The sequence below is a fragment of the Chlorocebus sabaeus genome, chromosome 3 (genome assembly GCF_047675955.1).
Source record: "Chlorocebus sabaeus isolate Y175 chromosome 3, mChlSab1.0.hap1, whole genome shotgun sequence".
NCBI classification, from domain to species: domain Eukaryota; kingdom Metazoa; phylum Chordata; class Mammalia; order Primates; family Cercopithecidae; genus Chlorocebus; species Chlorocebus sabaeus.
Genome location: NC_132906.1, coordinates 94982256 through 95001372, shown reverse-complemented (window position 1 = coordinate 95001372; position 19117 = coordinate 94982256). Strand labels below are relative to the sequence as shown.

Below are 19117 nucleotides of genomic sequence, written 5' to 3'. Positions count from 1 at the left end.
TCCTAACTCCACCGCCTCTCCCTTATGGCGCCAGGCCGACAGGACTCTCTCGGACAGATGTACGTGTGTCTCAGACTCAGCCTTGTTCATTCCAGACACCCCTCTACACCAGCGGCACTGTTATCAGCATCCCGGGAAAACTGCAAACCACCCAGGAGGCTGCACTCTGTGTCCTGAGACGTCTTTCACGTTCTCCACTCAATCTACAGAAATCAAAACCCAGTACGGTGCTGGGTGTGGCTCGAAGGGGTGGCCCCGTTCTCCAAGAAGAGGAGTTCAGTCCAGAGCCAAGAGATTTGGGGACCAGATGCACATTTGTGTAAATGTAAAATGAAGTGTTTAGGTACAGCATCTTTTTAAAATTATTTCCCAGGTTAATCCACGTTTTCAGTAACTGACCATCTACGACTCCCCAACGTACCAAATAAACGTACAGCTGCTAAAAACATGGTAGAAAAAAATAACTGACCAGAGAAAACACTGACAATATACTGAGGTGAAAAGATTAGAAACAGAAGGTACAGTACGTTCCCATCTTGGAAAAGCTGCTTTATCACACATGGCTAAATAGGAATCCAACAGGCACACGCTATAAAATCCTAACAGTTCAGCTCACGTATGAACGTAACTTCATTTTCTTCTTTTTGCTTTCCTAGAATTTTTTAAAATTTTCTGCAACTAAGATTACTCTTACAATCAGAAGAAATATTGCTCGAACTTTTTTTAGTAAGTCATATTCTTTTCTTGTGAAAAGTCTACTTAATGGATACTATTAAAAAGCAACTGCGACAGAAAAGCCCGCTGGTACAGCAACCGGCACAGGCAGGTCACTCAGTAACACAAGGATTCCATGTCCACTAGGAATGGGCGGCACCCACAGCCCAAGCCTGGGCACAGCTGAGGACCAGCGCACAGGACACCTGTCACCTGGGCACGGCTGAGGACCTGCACACACCACATCAGTCACCTGGGCAGGGTGAGGACCCACACACACCACAACTGTAACCAGGGAAGGGCTGAGGACCAGTGCACAGGACACCTGCCACCTGGGTAGGGTGAGGACCCGCGCACACCACACCTGTCACCTGGGCAGGGCTGAAGATTCGCGCACAGGACACCTGTCACCTGGACAGGGCTGAGGATCAGCACACAGCACACCTGTCACCTGACTTGCACACACACCTGTCACCTGGCCATGGCTGAGGACCAGCGCACAGCATATCTGTCACCTGGGCATTGCTGAGGACCCACACACAGCACACCTGTCACCTGGGCAGGGCTGAGGACTCACGCACAGCACACCTGTAACCTGGGCAGGGCCAAGGACCAGTATACAGCACACCTGTCACCTGGGCAGGGCTGAGGACCCACAGACACAACTGTCACCTGGACAAGGCTAAGGACCCGCACACACCACAACTGTCTCCTGGGCAGGGCTGAGGACCAGCACACACCACACCTGTCACCTGGGCAGGAGGGAAGGGCCAGGGACGCGTTGGCAATGCTGGATTCTGGGCTGATCCATTCGGGTTTCCAACCCTTTCCTGCTTCCCCATCCACTGGAGCAGATCACACTGCCTCTTTTCCTCAGACCCAGTGACGTGATGTTATTGAATGGCACACCAGGGTGCACAGGGCAAGCACCTGTATTAAAAGATACTGTATCTCAAAGCCACAGGGAACACACAAGGGTTTCATTCATCAGACCAGAATCTCTTAGAAACTGGACCATGGAAAAACAGGATTTATGGCTGGGCGTGGTGGCTCACACCTGTAATTCCAGCACTCTGGGAGGCTGAGGCAGGTGGATCACCCAAGGTCAGAAGTTCGAGACCAGCCTGACCAACATGGAGAAACCCCATCTCTACTAAAAATAAAAAAACTTAGCAGGGTATGGTGGCGCATGCCTGTAATCCCAGCTACTTGGGAGGCTGAGGTAGGAAGAATCTCTTGAACCCAGGAGGCAGAGGTTGCGGTGAGCCAAGATCACGCCATTGCACTCCAGCCTGGGCAATAAGAGTGAAACCCCGTCTCAAAACAAAAAACAGGATTCACACAAAAGACTGACAGGAAGAGGTAGATGCAACTCTTCATCCTTGAGTCTCAAAATGATCTGCAGCACCTGAGAACAGAGCCATGACCTGTGTGACAACTTAAAAGCCATAGTCCGCGTCTGCACAGGAGCCCGGAAGCAGAGTCGGGATGCTGTGGGAATCTCAGCCAGACGGGAAAAAAGTGCAAAGGGTGGACGCTTTTCCAGGCCTGCACCACGCACAAAGATACAGACAGCAGTGCATGGCTAGTACCCGAACAACCAGAATCATCTGAGTAAGAAGACACCTGGGGGATGAGGGGTCCTCTAATTCAGCCTCTAATTCAGCCAATGCTGACACTGCCCTTCCCCCTGCAGATCCATCCCCACGTGTGGTCTAAGCCACCCGCTGCTGCTAGGCCTCCTCTGAGCAAAACTTGACAAATCTAGTCCCTTACGACAAACAGCAGACAGCCACACTGTAAGTCAAGCTAAACATCAACTGCAAATCTGGATTTTCTCATTGTTCTACAACAAAATAGTTTTTAATGTAAATACCAAGAGTGAAAAGTTTTTAACATCCCCTGAAGAGCACCTAACAGTTCTACTGCAAACCAAGCTGTGCACCAAAGGTGAGGTTTCTAATTCTTACACAATGAACTCCAGAGATTTTTTCCAAATACCAAATGTAAAGAGCTAACAAAGAGCTGATTAAGATATCCCTTTTATCTTTTGTATTCCAGATGTTCCTATAATACCTCTTTCAAAGCATGTTTTAGGGGCAAAACTTTTTTTTTTTTTTTGAGACAAAGTCTTGCTCTTGTCGCCCAGGCTGGAGTGCAATGGTGGCGTCATCTTAGCTCACTGTAACCTCCGCCTCCCAGGTTCAAGCGATTCTCCTTCTCAGCCTCCCGAGTACCTGGGATTACAGGCGCCTGCCACCACGCCTGGCTAATTTTTGTATGTTTAGTAGAGACAGGGTTTTGCCACGTTGGCCAGACTGGTCTCGAACTCCTGACCTCAAGTGATCCGCTCATCTCCTGGATTACAGGTATGAGCCACTGCAACCAGCAGGGGCAAAACTTTTAATTAACCTATAATTTTCTAATTTTTAATATCTCTTCAGAATTAATCTAACCTCATCCTATGTAGCAAAAAAATCCTGAAATATGAAAAGACTGTTGTAAAAACAAGCATGTCATCACAGATTTCTTCAATACTTAAACCTGAGGGGGCTAAACTGACAACCTTCTTAACCTCAAATGTAAAGTTGTTTCTTTATGAGGACAAAACAAGGCCTGAGTTGCTGAATTCTGTTCCCAGAACTCACTTCTTCAAACACTGAAGGAAACAGCAGTTTGTTGCCACATCAGGTCCACCTCTTCAGGCCTGAACTTCATCGTCCAAGTCTGTAAAAGGACACCTGGTGGTAGACCCTTCGAGGAGCTCACTGGTCCCCTCTTGGCATTAGCGGGGCCTTATGACAGCATCACTCAAAAGCCTCCATGGTGAGAGGCACACAGTTCTCTTTGGTCCCCGCCTCCAATTTCAGGATTTCTCCATAAACTCACAGGACACAAACAGGCACCACAGAACGGCTTTCACAACCAAGGCAAGTGAATGCTGGGCAGTGATGTCCACAGCCACTTTCTCTACACAGGCAGCTGACCAGGTCCGAGTCCCTGCCCAATCCAAGAGCAAGTTCAGATTCCCTGCATCTTTACCAATAGCAGGAGGAGCTTGGAGAGACAAACAGGACCCCAGAAACAGCCCCACACTGGCTACACCCCAATGTCTTACAGCAAAAGCATCCCTGTAATGTCTGATGAATTCATCATCTGCCCGCCTTCCCACTTACAAACCTTCATGACACTGGACAATCGTGTGTGAGGGCAGGATCTTCCAAGGTCGGGAGGGGAGAGGCACAGCTCTGCCTGATCCCACCAAGGGTCGTGCTGCCTGGGCAGACAGGAAACTTGGCTGCAGGCCAAGATGCCAGTGCCAGGCTATACTCCCTCACCCAAGGGCCCTGCCAGCCCAGCTCTAGAACAACTTGAGGCCCTGCAGCTGGAGTGACTCATGACAAGGGCCTATCCAACTCTACAGGAGGCGCCAAAGTATCTTCCAAGACTAAATCTGAAGACGGTTCTGAGCACCACCATTACCTGCCATGTGACCCCATAGATCCGCAGGTCACAGCCACCCTGCTCAGGAACCGGAGGACAGCCTCTCTGGGCCCTGAGGGGGAGGGCCTGAGACGTTTCAAGGGCAGTTCAAAAACTCAGAGTCTGTATGGACCTCCCCGAGTGTCTCCAAACTTAAGACAGGACTGCACCTGAGGCTATCACAGACTGGGTGGGCCAGGCATGGAAACAGACAGTCCCCACAGCAAGGAAATCCTCCCCAAATTGCCAAGGGCAGCCCATAATCTTGATAATAAATTTCTGTAAGTGGCCCATGCTATGCCAGCACTCCTGCTGGGCAAGACAAGGCCTCAGGTTCCCGGCGCCAGCCAGGTGGCCATCTGACAGCTGACTCCTGTTCTCCACATTCTCCCACTCAACAGAGTATAAAGAGAAATATTCCATTAGAATTTACCATTTTAATTCAAATAAATAAAATAAAAAACAAGTCCCTGAGCAAGAGAGCAGAAACCTAATCCTTCTCATCATTTCTCCAGCTGGGCCTGCTCAAGGAACATCAAAGGCAGCCACCTTCTAGGCTGTTACCTCCTCCTGTGACCCTATATCACCCACCCCAGCACTGCCACTCACTCTCCACCCACAATACCATCACCACTCACTCTCCACCTACACCATCACCACTCTCTCCACTCACAACACTACCAACACTCACTCTCCACCCACAATACCATCACCACACTCACTCTCTACCAGCTCCACCATCACCACTATCCACCTACAACACCATCACCACTCTCTCCACTCACACCACCACCAACACTCACTCTCCACCCACAACACCATCACCACACTCTCTCTACCAGCTCCACCATCACCACTCACTCTCCATCCAACCTACCATCACCACTCACTCTCCACCTACACCATCACCACACTCTCTCTCTACCAACTCCACCATCACCACTCACTCTCCACCCACAATACCATCACCACTCTCTCCACTCACAACACCACCATCACCACTCACTCTCCCCCAGTCTACCACCATCACCACCCACTCTCCACCTACACCATCACCACTCTCTCCACTCACACCACCACCAACACTCACTCTCCACCCACAACACCATAATCACACTCTCTACCAACTCCACCATCACCACTCACTCTCCACCTACACCATCACCACTCTCTCCACTCACAACACCAACACTCACTCTCCACCCACAACACCATCACCACACTCTCTACCAGCTCTACCATCACCACTCACTCTCCATCCAATCTACCATCACCACTCACTCTCCACCCACTCCACCATCATCACCACTCACTCTCCCCCAGTCTACCACCATCACCACCCACTCTCCACCTACAACACCATCACCATTCACTTTCCACCAACTCCACCATCACCACTCACTCTCCACCCACTCCACCACCACCACACTCTCTCCCCCAACCTACCACCATTACCACTCACTCTCCACCTACACCAACACCACTCACTCTCCAGTCACAACACCATCACCACTCACTCACCACCCATTCCACCATCACCATCATTCACTCTCTACCCACAACACCATCACAACTCACTCTCCCCCAGTCTACCACACTCACTCTCCGTCCAATCTACCATCACCACTCACTCTTCACCTACAACACCATCACCACTCACTCACTCTCCACCCACTCCAGCACCACCACACTCACTCTCCATCAAGTCCACCACCACTCACTCTGCACCTACTGCACCATCACTGATCACTCTCCTCACCACTCCTCAGTCATTTCCTACCCACTCTGCAAACTTCTCAGAGTACCTCTCTCCTCCCTTGTGTGTAGCTCCTTGCCATACAGACCTTCACACTCACTGCCTGTCAACTGCTGTTCAAAGATGACACCCCCAGAGGACTGACTTCATCCTCTTCTTTCTGCCTCTAACTCACATGGAGCCATTTGTGGCCTTTTCCCACCTGCTTGTCTCCCTGTGCCCTACTTGATGTTGGAAGCTCCTGAGTTGTTTTTCTCTTGTGTTCTCTCCAGAACCTTCCAGTCTCAGGTCTTGGGTGTCCTTGTTTCTTCTCCTCCATGGTGACTACCAGGGACTAGTTCCAGCTCCCTGCATCCTGGGGCACCTCATGGCCCTCTACAGAGGCCCCAGGGCTCTGAGAAGCTGGAGTGGCACAGCTTTCCCCTCGCTTAAGGGCTTTTGGCATATACCTATGGTTTTACTGCAGTACCAGTGCTTTAAAAACCTAACTGGTGGGCTGGACACAGTGGCTTATGCCTGCAATCCCAGCACTTTGGGAGGCTGAGGTGGGTGGATCATCTGTGGTCAGGGGTTCAAGACCAGCCTGGTCAACATGGTGAAACCCAGTGTCTACTAACAAAAAATTAGCTGGGGCCGGGCGCGGTGGCTCAAGCCTGTAATCCCAGCACTTTGGGAGGCCGAGACGGGCGGATCACGAGGTCAGGAGATCGAGACCATCCTGGCTAACACGGTGAAACCCCGTCTCTACTAAAAAATACAAAAAATTAGCCGGGCGAGGTGGTGGGCGCCTGTAGTCCTAGCTACTCGAGAGGCTGAGGCAGGAGAATGGTGTAAACCTGGGAGGTGGAGCTTGCAGTGAGCTGAGATCCGGCCACTGCACTCCAGCCTGGGCGACAGAGCGAGACTCCATCTCAAAAAAAAAAAAAAAAAAAAATTAGCTGGATGTGGTAGTGCGCCTGTAATCCCAGCTATTTGGGAGGCGGAGGAGAAGAATCGCTTGAACCCGGGAGGCTAAGGTCACAGTGAGCCGAGGTCACGCCATTGCACTCTAGCCTGGGCAACAAGAGTAAAACTCTGTGTCAAAAAAAAAAAACAAAAAAAACAAAAAAAACCCTAACTGGTGATCTATGTTCCCTTCTGCAAAAGCTGCCAAAATCATCTTTTCAAAACTCAAATGTCACACCTCTACTTAAAAGAGTTAGCTAGGCTGGGCACAGTGGCTCACGCCTGTAAGGTGGGTGGATTGTTGAGGTCAGGAGTTCAAGACCAGCCTGACCAACATGGTGAAACCCCATCTCTACTAATAACACAAAAAAATTTGCCAGGCATGGTGGCACACGCCTGTAATCCTAGCTTCCTGGGAGGCTGAGGTGAGAGGAATGCTTAAACCCAGGAGGCAGAGGCTGCAGTTGGCCAAGATCGCGCCACTGCACTTCAGCTTGGGAGACAGCGCAAGACTCTGTCTCAAAAGAAAAAGAGCTAGAGAAAACATCAAATTCCTTGACTTGTCCACAATCTCCCTTTCCAGCCAGACCCAGCACTCCTGACCACTCCCAGACTTTGAGCAGGGAACGCCTCACCAGCTGTAGAATCCTATTCTCCTCCCAGCGCCAGCCCCCAACTCAGATCACAACCCCTGAGCGCAAGGTAAGCCCCCAGTCCCTGTGCCTATGCAGCCCCTGACAAATGCCACGTCTCAGATGCCAAAACCGGATAGAGTATTCAGAGTCCCGCAGAGTCGGATCACCTTTCTGCATGCCCCTCACCCCCAGCCTCACACTACATGCTACTCACATACAGTGCCAATGAAATCAAGGGGGAATGAATGAGGGCCCCGGTGGCACCACCCATTATGTATTAAAGCGCGTTTGAGAACCATTTGAGGAAACCACACAGGAAACCGCACAACACCAGAAGCGTGCTCTAACCGAGGCCCTGGGCCCAGCTCCTCACCCTGAGGAGACGTAATGAACACGGCTGCGCGTTGAGCACGTGGCCACATCTGGCATTCTGAGTGCATGCACGCATGAGGTCAGGGCGTGGTATGGACAAGCACAGTGGATAGGATAAAAGTAGCCTCGCAGCACACCCAGATATGACTTCAAAAACCCACATTGGGTCCACCTGTGTGCTCATATGCCCTCTCTAAAGCACATCCCAGTGCTTGAAGCCAGGGACACCGTGTGACGTAGGTGGTCACAGGTCAGGGAGGGCAGACGCCCCACAAGGCCTCACAGGGACCACTGAAACCTCTGCTTCGATGGAGAGGGCTCCACACTCTGGATGCATTTTCGCTACAGCTGTATCAACAACCCCTTTCACTCACAGTTACAGAGCAATGCGTGATGGGAAACACTAAGGAATCCAGCTTGTTTCAGTGACCAGCATTACCAAGCATGGTAAAGAACCACACGCCAATAAAATAGAGTACATTTCTGGCCTTAAAAGCCTCGTTCCCCACACAAGTTTAAAAAATTATTCAAAATATTCTATAGTTTCATGACAAATACTAAGCAGGCTAAGTAGCATTTCTTACCAGATTTCATAAACCACCAAATCTCATCCTTCTGAGAAAAAAAAGTGGCCAAAACAATTGCTTGGCTCTTGGTCCACCCAAGTGGAATTAACTTCCTCTATAGGAAGACAGGTGCCAGCAGGTGGCTACAGTCTGAGACCTGAGCCTGGCCCCCGTCCAGGATCTTATGTGGAAGCCCCCCAAGAAATGGAGGATTCGCTGCGGTGCTGCAACACCCTCCACCTCAATTTAATAAGGAGTTTATTCAAAATTATCAATTAACACAGTCGGTAAAGATAAGGAGAAAGTCAGAAGGCACCACCCCATCACCACCCAACTGCACAGTGTGGTATCCAAGGCCACAACTTGGGGGTGGTGAGCGCAGTTTCAGAGATCAGATCCTTCCATCTTTCACCTTCATCCCGCTTCAGATGCTTTAAAAGTCTGAAAATAAACACTACTGTAGCTTATGTGTTGTCATTCTGAAACAAAGGCAGAAAACTACAAAGAATTTAGTGCGAGGCAAACATTCGTGTGCAGCATGAAGCAAACATACTTACATCTTTTGCCATGTTACCAGATCCGGGAAATAAATGCTACAAATGTTCACCTTCCCAGAGAAGAAAAATGATTTTTCTGGTAAAAAAAAAAAAAGGGAAGGAAAAACAAGAAATAAGTAAGAATGAAAAAAGAAGTTGAAAAAATAACACATCTCAAAGGAAACGTGGACCTTCCTTCCCAAAGGCACCCTCCATCCTGAGAGCGGAGCTGGCCAAACCGACTCCTACACTCAGGATTTTAAGTCGCCTCGTCAGACGGAAATGACCCCTGCGCAAAAGTGGCCCGCGGGCCCGCAGGGTCACCACCACGACCCCCAGGTCCCCGACGGCCCGCCCAGCGGCCGAGGGTGGGGCTGAGCCCCGGCAGCCAGGGCGCAGCACCTCCCTCCCGCCGCTGCAGGGGGGGCCCCACCACCCACCTGGGCGCAGCCCCAGGGTCCCGGCGCAACGTGCAGGCTCGCGGCGTCCACCCCAGACCCCGGCGGCGCCCGCCCGGCTGACCGGTAACTCTGACAGGTGGGCTTCCGGGGTCCGCGCCGCGCGCCTGTCACTAGGCCTCGGGCCGCCTCCGCACGAGGCGCCTCCCGCGCGCGCCGGAACCGGGTCCCCGCGGGCCGCCGTGGGGCGGCCTCCCCTCCCCCGCCCTGCGCGCTCCGGCCGACCCTGGCCCCGTCCCCACCTCCGGCGCGGGGCGCGGGCGCTGCTGTCGGCCAGGAGGGCCAGGCCCTGGACCCCCGCCCCGCGGTCACCTGGGGAGCCCCCACCAGCGCCGAGCGCGCGGGGTCCCCGAGGCACAGGAGCGCGCGGGGCGCGGGAGGGCGCGGGAGACCGCGGGTCGGGGCCGCGCGGCGCCTACACGCGGCCGGAGCACGGGATGGGGTGGCCGGGGGTCCCGCCCGCACCCCCGGCCCCCGCCCGCGGCTCCCGCGGCATCCCCTGCCCGCCCGCACCTGGCTGCCCGGTCCGGCCGCGCGGGCGGGGACGCGGAAAGGGCGCGGTGCGGGGCGCGGGGCGGCGCAGGGAGGCGCGGGCGGGGGCCGGGCCGGGCGGTCCCGGCCGTGGCGGGGTCCCTGCCCTGGGCCGAGCGGCGCCGGGACGCGGGGCTCACCCTGGCCGAGCGTCGGGCCGGCGTGACGTGCGCGCGGCGCGGTGACGTGGGCGGCGGCGGGCCCGCTCCGCGCAGCGCGCCTGCGCGCCTTTTCGCGCCTTCGGCGCCCTCCTCCTCCTCTTCTGCAGCTCGTCGGTCTCCCGCTCCTCCCGCCAGTGCTGCGCGCCCTGGGAGGGCGGGGAGGGGCCGTGCGCGCGTGTCCGCGTGTGCGCGTGCGCGTGCGGAGATGGAACCGGGGCCTGCGCCGGGACGGGCAGTGAGCGCGCGCGGCGTGCGCTCGGAGGCCAAGGGGCCGCGTTTGTGCGCGTCTGTGACGGTGTGTCCGGAGAGACAGGTGGCCGGCTGTGTGCAAGAGTGTGTGTGCACATGGGGGAGCGGGGTCGGCTATGTGCACGAGTGTGTGTGCACGTGGGGGAGCGGCGACTGGTGTGTGCATGTAGGGGAGCGAGTAGTAGTGTGTGCACTAGTGTGTGTGCATGTGAGGGGGCGGGGACTGGTGTGTGCACTAGTGTGTGTGCACATGGGGCAGCAGGTGGGGGGCCGGGTGTGTCAGGATGTGTGTGCAGGGAGCAGAGAGTGCCGGCTGTGTGCATGTGTGTAGGGGGGAGCACGGACTAGTGTGTCCAGGAGTGTGTGTGCGAATAGCGGGGCCAGGTGTGTGCTTGAGCTCTCTCTCACAAAGGAGAGACAGCCAGCTGTGTGCGCGCCTGTATGCACGGAGAGAGGGGGCCGCTTGTGTGCACGAGTGTCTGTGCACATAAAGGGCCGACTGTGTGTGGGGCTGTGCATGTATGGAGAGCAGATGTGTGCACAGACGTGTGTATGTGGACACACGGAAGAGAGGTGTGTGTGCGTGCGTGGCACAGAGGCCGCTGCCTCTGCTGGACCCGGTGACCTCCAAGCCCATGCCTGGCCTACACCCAGATTACCAACAATTCTGGGCGTCCTCGGTGCCCACTGGGCGCAGCCTGGCCCGGGACTCGGGAGGGAAAGCAGGGACAGGAAAACTCCAGAAACAGTTTCATTGCATGGTGAGCCTGGTGGTGCCCGAGTCCTGCAGACTTAGTCCACCCTGGATGGCCCCGCCGCTAGGGCCAGGCCCGAGCACCCCAGCCAAGGGCGGGCTAGGCCAGAGAAGAGTCCAAAGTTCAGGGCCACAGCCGGCGGCAGAGGCTGGTGCGCTCTGAGCGTAAGTCTAGGAGGACTTGAGGAGCTGACCAAAGGCCTCTCTGCCTGTGCCTAAGTCTAGGAGGACTTGAGGAGCTGACCAAAGGCCTCTCTGCCTGTGCGGGGTATTATTACATGACAGCCTGCTTTGCACGTTTTATGCTGATTTTGGCCACTCCTGCCCCTCAGGCAAGGCCGCACCCCCTAAAGTTCTGGTCACCTGGCTTCAACTGCTTATAAATTAGCACCCGTTTCTTCTTTGAAGACTACCAGAAACGCTCACTTTCTGCGAGCTGGTTCACACAAATAGGTACTTAGACAACACTGATGTTCCTCAAATGGCCCTATCTTCCTAGCTCCGTTCCTTCTCTTTCACAGGAATTCTTGATGTGTTCCTAAATTTCAGTCTTTGAGCCCTGATGGCAACAGTGACACCTTCCTGGCCTCTGGGGACTTCTCCCTGAGACCTGGGGGCTCCAGTTAGGAGGATACACACGTAGGGTACAAGATTGGGGTCTTAAACGTCTTCCCCACAAATTCAGGATTCTGATAAGCCAACAATGTTTATATAGTTGATAACTAATATTATTCAAAGAAATTTCTGCACAAAAATCACTGCACTGAGATACTCTGAACACGCATGAGGCACTGCAGCAATGAACGCTCACGGGGCTTTGCGTGGCTTAGGAAAAGGGCAAAAAGTTACTCCCTTTTTCCTCTCCATAGCCACATGTTCCACAGAAAGCCCTCGTTTCTCTTAACAAAAGTCAACAGAATTTCCTCTAAAATTTTTGGTTGATGATCCAAATATTTTTAGCCACTGCCTTGTCTTGCAGTCCCTTGATTGGGTTGCTGAAATGCAAACTTCCTAAATAAGCCCATAACCCTAGGAATTTAAGCCATTGGCCTCCCTGTGTCTCCAGAGCCTGGGCTGTTTAGGAGACAAGGTTCTTTTAATGATGCACTCATTCAGGTGTTGACTTGCACCACATGCCAGAGGCTAGGTTCAGCCCTATGGTTGGGGCCAGATACTGTCTTGTTTTGTGCATGTAGGCACCAGATTCAGCTACCGTCCCAAATATTACATGGAAATGGCCTGTGCTGCGTTTTACTAGAAGTGAGCGTGTCCTTCCCAGGAAAAGTCTTCATCTCCCAAAAGCTGTGTGTGTGTCTGCTCCAGAGTCTCCAGTCATGGTACAAACTCTCCCTGCCAATTCCACACCCCCATTAAACTGTCCTCTTTTTCAGAGAGAGAGAATTTTCTAATCCTGTTTTAATTCTAAATCTGCTGATTACATATCCAGATTGTCTTTTGTTTCCCTCCTCGATGACATTGGTCTTTTCTCCAACCATCTCCTATTTTCTGCCTTCTTCCATCACCATGACAAGAGGCCTTTGGTGGGAGGACAAGCAGGAGGCAGGGACTCATGGAATGTATGGGGAGAGTTAAAAAATAACATTCCTGGATATGAGTAAATGGCATTTTCTTGATCTTTGGTAAAATGTCAATAAAAGCATCTGTAAAAAACTTTGCTCTGTGTATTTGAGTGCATCATAAAACATGGGAAAATCTGTGCACTTTCCCAACCTCCAGGTCTGTCTCGCGTGGCTCTCCTTTGCTCTCACAGATCAACACTCCTAACCCCCCCACCACCCCCAGACACAAAGACATTTTTTTGTGTTTCCTACTCTCCTACTCTCTCCTACTGCATTATTGATCCTTTTTAAAATTCCCGGTCAAATCCCAAGTTCTCCCTCTTGGAAGGAAGGTCCGTTGTGATCCTGCCACATTAGCATGCTATAATATTATCTCTGTCTTAAAGACTGTTACATTCATTTATAGTCTGAAACCACAGTTCTTTCAAAATCACCCCTTGGATCTGACAAATTCTAGAGGAGCATATCACCAAATTTGTAAAAGTCTAATTTACCCGAATTGACCAATTTTGCCTACTCCTTAGACATGTTCCCTTGCTTTGATCTGGAATCTTCTCTGGCTTTTGTGATGAGAGACCCCTTGGCACCTTGGCCATTGACTCTGCAGTTCTCCTGAAGTGTCCCTGCCCTGTGGCTTGCTTCGCTCTGGCTAAGATAATGTCAGGTGATGTTCTGTGGAGTCCCATGATTTCAGGTTGAAAGATATATGTTCTCCTGGCGTCATCTCCTTTCCCCACAGCACCCATCTGTGGTCAGCCCAAGGTGAAGCCAGCACCAGGAGACTACAGAATAATTTTGTTTGAGAAATGTGGCCTCACATGCAATTGAGTACCTTTGGGCGTTTTTCTGCTGCCTGCCCACGCCTCTTATGGATTCACAGAAGGAACTTGGCGTCCACTGGACACTAATGCTGAGATGATGGGGCGTCACATCACTGTGGATAAGTGATCTTAGCCTCCGTGATGTGCAAATTCCTTTAACTGAGAAATAAGTGGATAAAAATATAGTTTGTTAATAAGAAGACAAAACCACAGTTTTGAAACCCTTGCCTTCCCTGCATTCCTCCCTCCCCAAGCATTTCTGAGCTCCTACTAAGTGCCAGACACAACTCTGGGTGCTGATATTATGCCGATAATAAGAGACTGTCCAGAGTCAAACTGGAGAGACAGATGCACCTGCAATTATAATGGATGTGACCTGGTGGGACAAGCTCATGTTCACGATTGGGAAGGGGGCTATGGAAGCACAGAACAATGATTTCTCCCTGCACAGAGTCAGCAACACTTCATGGAGAAGGTGACAACTGAGAGACACTATGACCAGCTGAGTATATACACAGGTATGTCTGAGTGTGTGTGTGTGTGTGTGCACAAACAGAAACAAATCAGTTTGCACTCCAGCCTAGGCGACAGAGCAAGACTCCCTCTCAAAAGGATTAAAAAAAAAAAAAAGCAATGCAAGCAAGAACCAAGCAGCCAGTCCAGACAGAACCAGGACGTTGAACAGATGCTAGAATTAGTCTGCGCCAGATCTCATCAGAGCCCTGTGCTCCAGACTCACGTCCTGCCTGGGAGCCTTCCAAGGGCTGTGTGTCCTCCAGCCCCTAGTTTTCCCACTCTGGATGGCACCTGCCTCGGCCTCCCAAAATGCTGGGATTATAGGTGCAAGCCACTGCACCCAGTCTGATCTGCTAGTATTTTATTGAAGACTTTTGCATTTATGTTCATGAGAGAGATGACTCTGTAGTTTTCTTTTCTTGCAATGTCTTTGTCTAGTTTTCGTATTATGTTAATGCTGGCCTCACAGAATAAATTAAAACATATTCCTCTGCTTTTATCTTCTGGAAGAGACTGTAGAGAAGTGGTATAATTTATTCCTTAAATGTTTAGTAAAATTTACCAGTGAACCTATCTGAGCCTGGTGCTTTCTATTATTCATTATTGATTCAATTTCTTTAATAGATTTAGGTCTATTCAAATTGTCTCTTTTTGTGTGAGTTTTGGTAGATTGTGTCTTCCAAGGAATTGGTCCATTTCATATAGGATACCAAATTTGCAGGCACAGAGTTGTTCGTCATATGCCTTTATTACCCCTTTAATGTCCATGAGTTCTATATGAAGTCTAATGGCCCCTCTATCATTTTGGATATGAGCGATTTCTGTCTTCTCTGTTTTTTCCTTAGCCTGGCTAGAAGTTTATGGATTTTATTAATCTTTTCAAAAAACCATCTTTTGGTTTTATTGCTTTTTGCTATTGTTTTCTTGTTTTCATTTCATTGGTTTCTGCTCTAATTCTTATTTATTTTCTTCTGCTTACATTGAATTTAATTTCTAGTTCACTAAAGTGGAGACTTAGATCATTGATTTTAGATATTTCTTCTTTTCTAATATATGTAGTCAATGCCATAAGTTCTCCTTTAAGCACTGCTTTTGCTGCACTCCACAAATTTTGATAGTTGTATTTTCATTTTCGTTTAGGTCAATGAAAGATTTTTAAATTTCTCTTGGAATTTCTCTTAAGCCTATGTCTTATCTACAAGTATGTTGTTTAATCAACAAGTAGTTTGGGATTTTCCAGTGACAACCCGACTTGAAATTTTATATAGAATACCAACAGATCTAGTAATTCCAAGACCATCTTGAAGAACAATAATATTGAAGGATTTATACTACCAGATTTCAATGCCACATTAAGATAGTGTGGTGATGGCCTACAGATAAATAAATATAGCTAAAGAGATCAATGACACAGAATAGAAAATCCCAAAATAGACTCACATATTTACTTGATTTTCAACAAAGGCATCAATGCCATTAATGAGAAAATAAAAGTCTTTTCAATAAATGGTGCTGGATCTCATATGGAAAAAAAATGAACTTTGATCTCTACCTCACACCAAACCCCACAAATTAAACTGTATGATATTACATTAATTTTAGCTTTATGAAAGCTAAAATTAGATATTTTGAAGAAAACAGGACCTTAGGATAGGCAAAAATTTTTTAAATAGAGCAAAAATAGCACCAAGTATAAAAGAAAAAATGTATAACTTGGACTTTTTTAAGATTTAAAACTCTTGCTCTTCAAAAACAAGTTTAAAAAATATTCACAGACTAGGGAAATATTTACAACACAAATATCTAACAAAGAAATATCCAGAACAATTAAGAACAACTACAAGTTAATAAATAAAAGAAAACTCAGTTATAAGATTGTCAAAAAGCCTTGAGCTATAGTAAAGAAGAAATCCAAATGGCCAAGAAACATGTGAAAATGTTCTCAGACTCTTTAGTAATCAGAAAAACGCAAATTAAAGGCATAGGCAAATACCATTTCATACCCATCTGAATGGCTAAAAGGCAAGGGATTGACAACATCAAGTGTTGGCAAAGAATGTGACACAAGTGGAACTGTCATACATTGGTGGTGGGAGTGTTAAATGTTAAAATTCTTTTGAAACACTGACTAATATTGCCTAATGAAGTCAAACATACAACTACTCCATGGTCCAGCAATTCCACTCCCAGGAATATATCCAAGAGAAATCAATGCATTTGTCTATCAAAAGACATCTTCAGGAGGTTAAAGCAAGAGAATTGCTTGAACCTGGGAAGCAGAGGTTGCAGTGAGCAGCACTATGTGTAACTGTTCCAAACTGGGACCTGTCCCAATGCTCCTGACAACAGGACAAATTCTGATAGAGTCACATGATGGAATGAACTGTCCACAACTACAGGCAGTAATGGGGTAAAATGCCTCATAAATACTGTTTTGAGCTCTTGCTCAAAGAGTAGCAAGACACAAAACACTACATTTTGTGTGGATCCATTTTTATACAGTACCAAACAAGCAAAATGAATCTAGTTGGGACAGAGGCTGCTGGTTGGAAGGTGGGAGTGGGAGTGGGAATAAATGGAAGAGAACACAGGGGGTCTTGGGGTGCTGGCGAAGCTACGTTTCATTGATCTGGGTCTAGGTTAAATAGGTGAATCCAGTGAAAATTCATCAAGCTGTAACTTGTGATATTTGTACCTTTCTATACGTATACAATACAGCAATAAAAAGTAAGAAACCAATCCAGAAGAAATCAAACCAATATCCGATTTGACAACAGAACAAAATATGAAATACAAGGAACTCTAATGAAAAATGTGTACAACACAATACTATAAAATACAACTGAAAGATAGAAGAACTAAATACATAAAGGTATATGCTGTTCATGGCTCAGAAGAGTCAGTGTTGTTGATGGGCCAATATATATACACATGAAAAGATTCTTGTTCTCATTAATTATTAGGGAGATACAGATCAAGACCACAGTCAGAAATCATTTTATGCCCATATGACAGGCAAACTTTAAGAAGTCTGACAATAGCAAATACTGGAAAGGCTGTGGGCCAATGACATTTCTTACACATTACCAGTAGGAGTGTGAGTTGATACAGTCACTTTTGAAAATAATTTGGCACAATCCTATTAGGTTGTATATTTGCACAACCTGCTACCTAACAATTCCACATTCAGGACCTGTCCCAGGGATCATGCTCAGCACCAATGTTTATGCTAACAAAAAGGTGGAAGGCAGCGCAAATGTTCAACTGCAGGACACCAGGTAAACAAAGTGAGGAGTATTCCCACAATAGGATAACAAGTGAGAATGAATGAAGTAAAATGTCCCTAATGCCCATATATAATATCATATCCTTCTTATAAAGTTTAAAAACAAAAAGACAAAACTCATGTATGCATAATAAATATATATAAGAAAAGAGACAAGCTAGAAAAGATAACAAGTGTCAAAGTCAGAGTAGTTCTTTGGTTACTTTCGGGGGGAAAACTTAGGGAGCTGTGTGTCATCATGTTTTTGGGTAGGGCTGTGGTTACACTAGGATTTGTTATGTTCAATGGACATATAAACCAAGAGATGCAACTGGACCATGCATGCAAGAGTGCAGCTGCCACTGAAACAAAGATAAGGATCAACCCTGTCTTCCTACCTGAGGGCAAGCTCTCCTCATTGTCAGTCCTTCCAAATCCTGCCACTTCTAAGGCTCGCCTGACCTCCACATGTTGACCTTCGCTTGTATGGCCCCTCCTCTACCACACATCAGCAAACCAGAGAAGTGAAGGGGATCTTAGAGCTACTTTTACTTCTTACTTTATATAATTTTGTTAACAGTGAAAATTATAGGCACTTTTTCCGGCATTTCTCTGTATTTCCATATAAATATATAAAATGAAATCTTAGTTTTAAAAATCTAGAGAACATGTTTTAGTACAGAAGTTGCAAACTGGTGGTTTACCCTACTCAGGATTAAAAAGAAAAAAAGCAAAGAATATTGCTAACATTTAAAAATCACAAAATTTTATACAGAAGTCCATATTTCTGGCTTCTTTTTAAAAATCAGACGATCTGGCCAGTGTTTGTGCATTCCTACTTAGCAGCTGCCTGCCAAGACTGAGCGGCACCAAGTTCCTACCCCTCTGATGCCACACTCAGCTCATTCACCTGCCTGGCCGCGGCATTTGTTCACTGATTTCTCTTTACCATCTTCCCTTCCTTTACATGGTGCGCATGTTTGTCTCTGTGTCCTGACACCAAGGAAGCCTGTTCTTAGTAGCCCAGGGTCATCATCTCCTTGGGCAGATGAGGACTCTAACAAGAACCCAGGAAAATGACCGCACACCCTGGCACAGAGGTTGCCCCAAGCCAGGCTCCAAGTGAGCCATCAGTAGACAGGGCTCCAAGGGTGAGGGCAGGAGGTGACTGAGTTGCTGTCAGGGGCTGTTGGCCTAAAAGAGCTAAGATCTGTCCTGCTGGGAGGCGGGAAAATAAATCCATGATGGAACCAGACCAGATTTCACAGGGAGACACAGGCTGGTGATAGGCACCGCCAGAGGAGATCACTTGACATTTTGGTACAGGCTGAAAAAGAAACAATTCAGGATTCGTCCTTTTATAGAAAATTATCAAAGCAACGTTTAAAAGAAACGTTCTCACTCAAAACCTGAGACTCACCTTGTCTGAGCTCAAACCACAGTATTTGAGCCTCAGGGGTGGGCAAGAAAACTAGGTCAGGATCAGACAGGGCTGCAGAGTAGGGTGGGGGCCGTGGCAACACCAGGCTGGGCCCAGGCAATTCAGAACGGCCCTGCATGGCACCCTCAGGACACTGACCAGAAACCAGACCTCAAAAAGAAAAAAAGTCGCACTCAAAAGGGAATTCAGGTTCCCTCTGGCCTGCACCTTTTCCTTCTTTCCGTCTTCTGATTATTGAAGGGGTGAATTACCTACGTGAGGCAGGGCTGTGGCTGTGGCTCCGGGCCTCGCTCTCGCCCGCCCTGGCCCCAGACCTAGAACCTCACGCTGGCCT

General features: G+C 49.0%; 1 protein-coding gene across 4 annotated transcripts in view; it reads right to left on the bottom strand.

The window, feature by feature from the left end:
* TFDP1 (transcription factor Dp-1) overlaps window positions 1-10190 on the bottom strand; it is a 59840-nt gene extending 49650 nt beyond the window's left edge. For 2 of the 4 annotated variants that reach the window (XM_038007929.2, XM_038007931.2), the window contains exons 1-2: window positions 9979-10085; window positions 9029-9104 (exon numbers count right to left, since the gene is read on the bottom strand). In XM_038007929.2, the coding sequence (XP_037863857.1) occupies window positions 9029-9040 (12 nt within the window). In that variant the 5' untranslated portion in view covers window positions 9041-9104; window positions 9979-10085. Of the gene's footprint in view, window positions 1-9028; window positions 9105-9447; window positions 9556-9978; window positions 10086-10136 lie in introns of those variants that run through there. The other 2 variants (XM_038007930.2, XM_007961006.3) reach the window with 2 other exon arrangements.
* Window positions 10191-19117: the final 8927 nt, after the last annotated feature.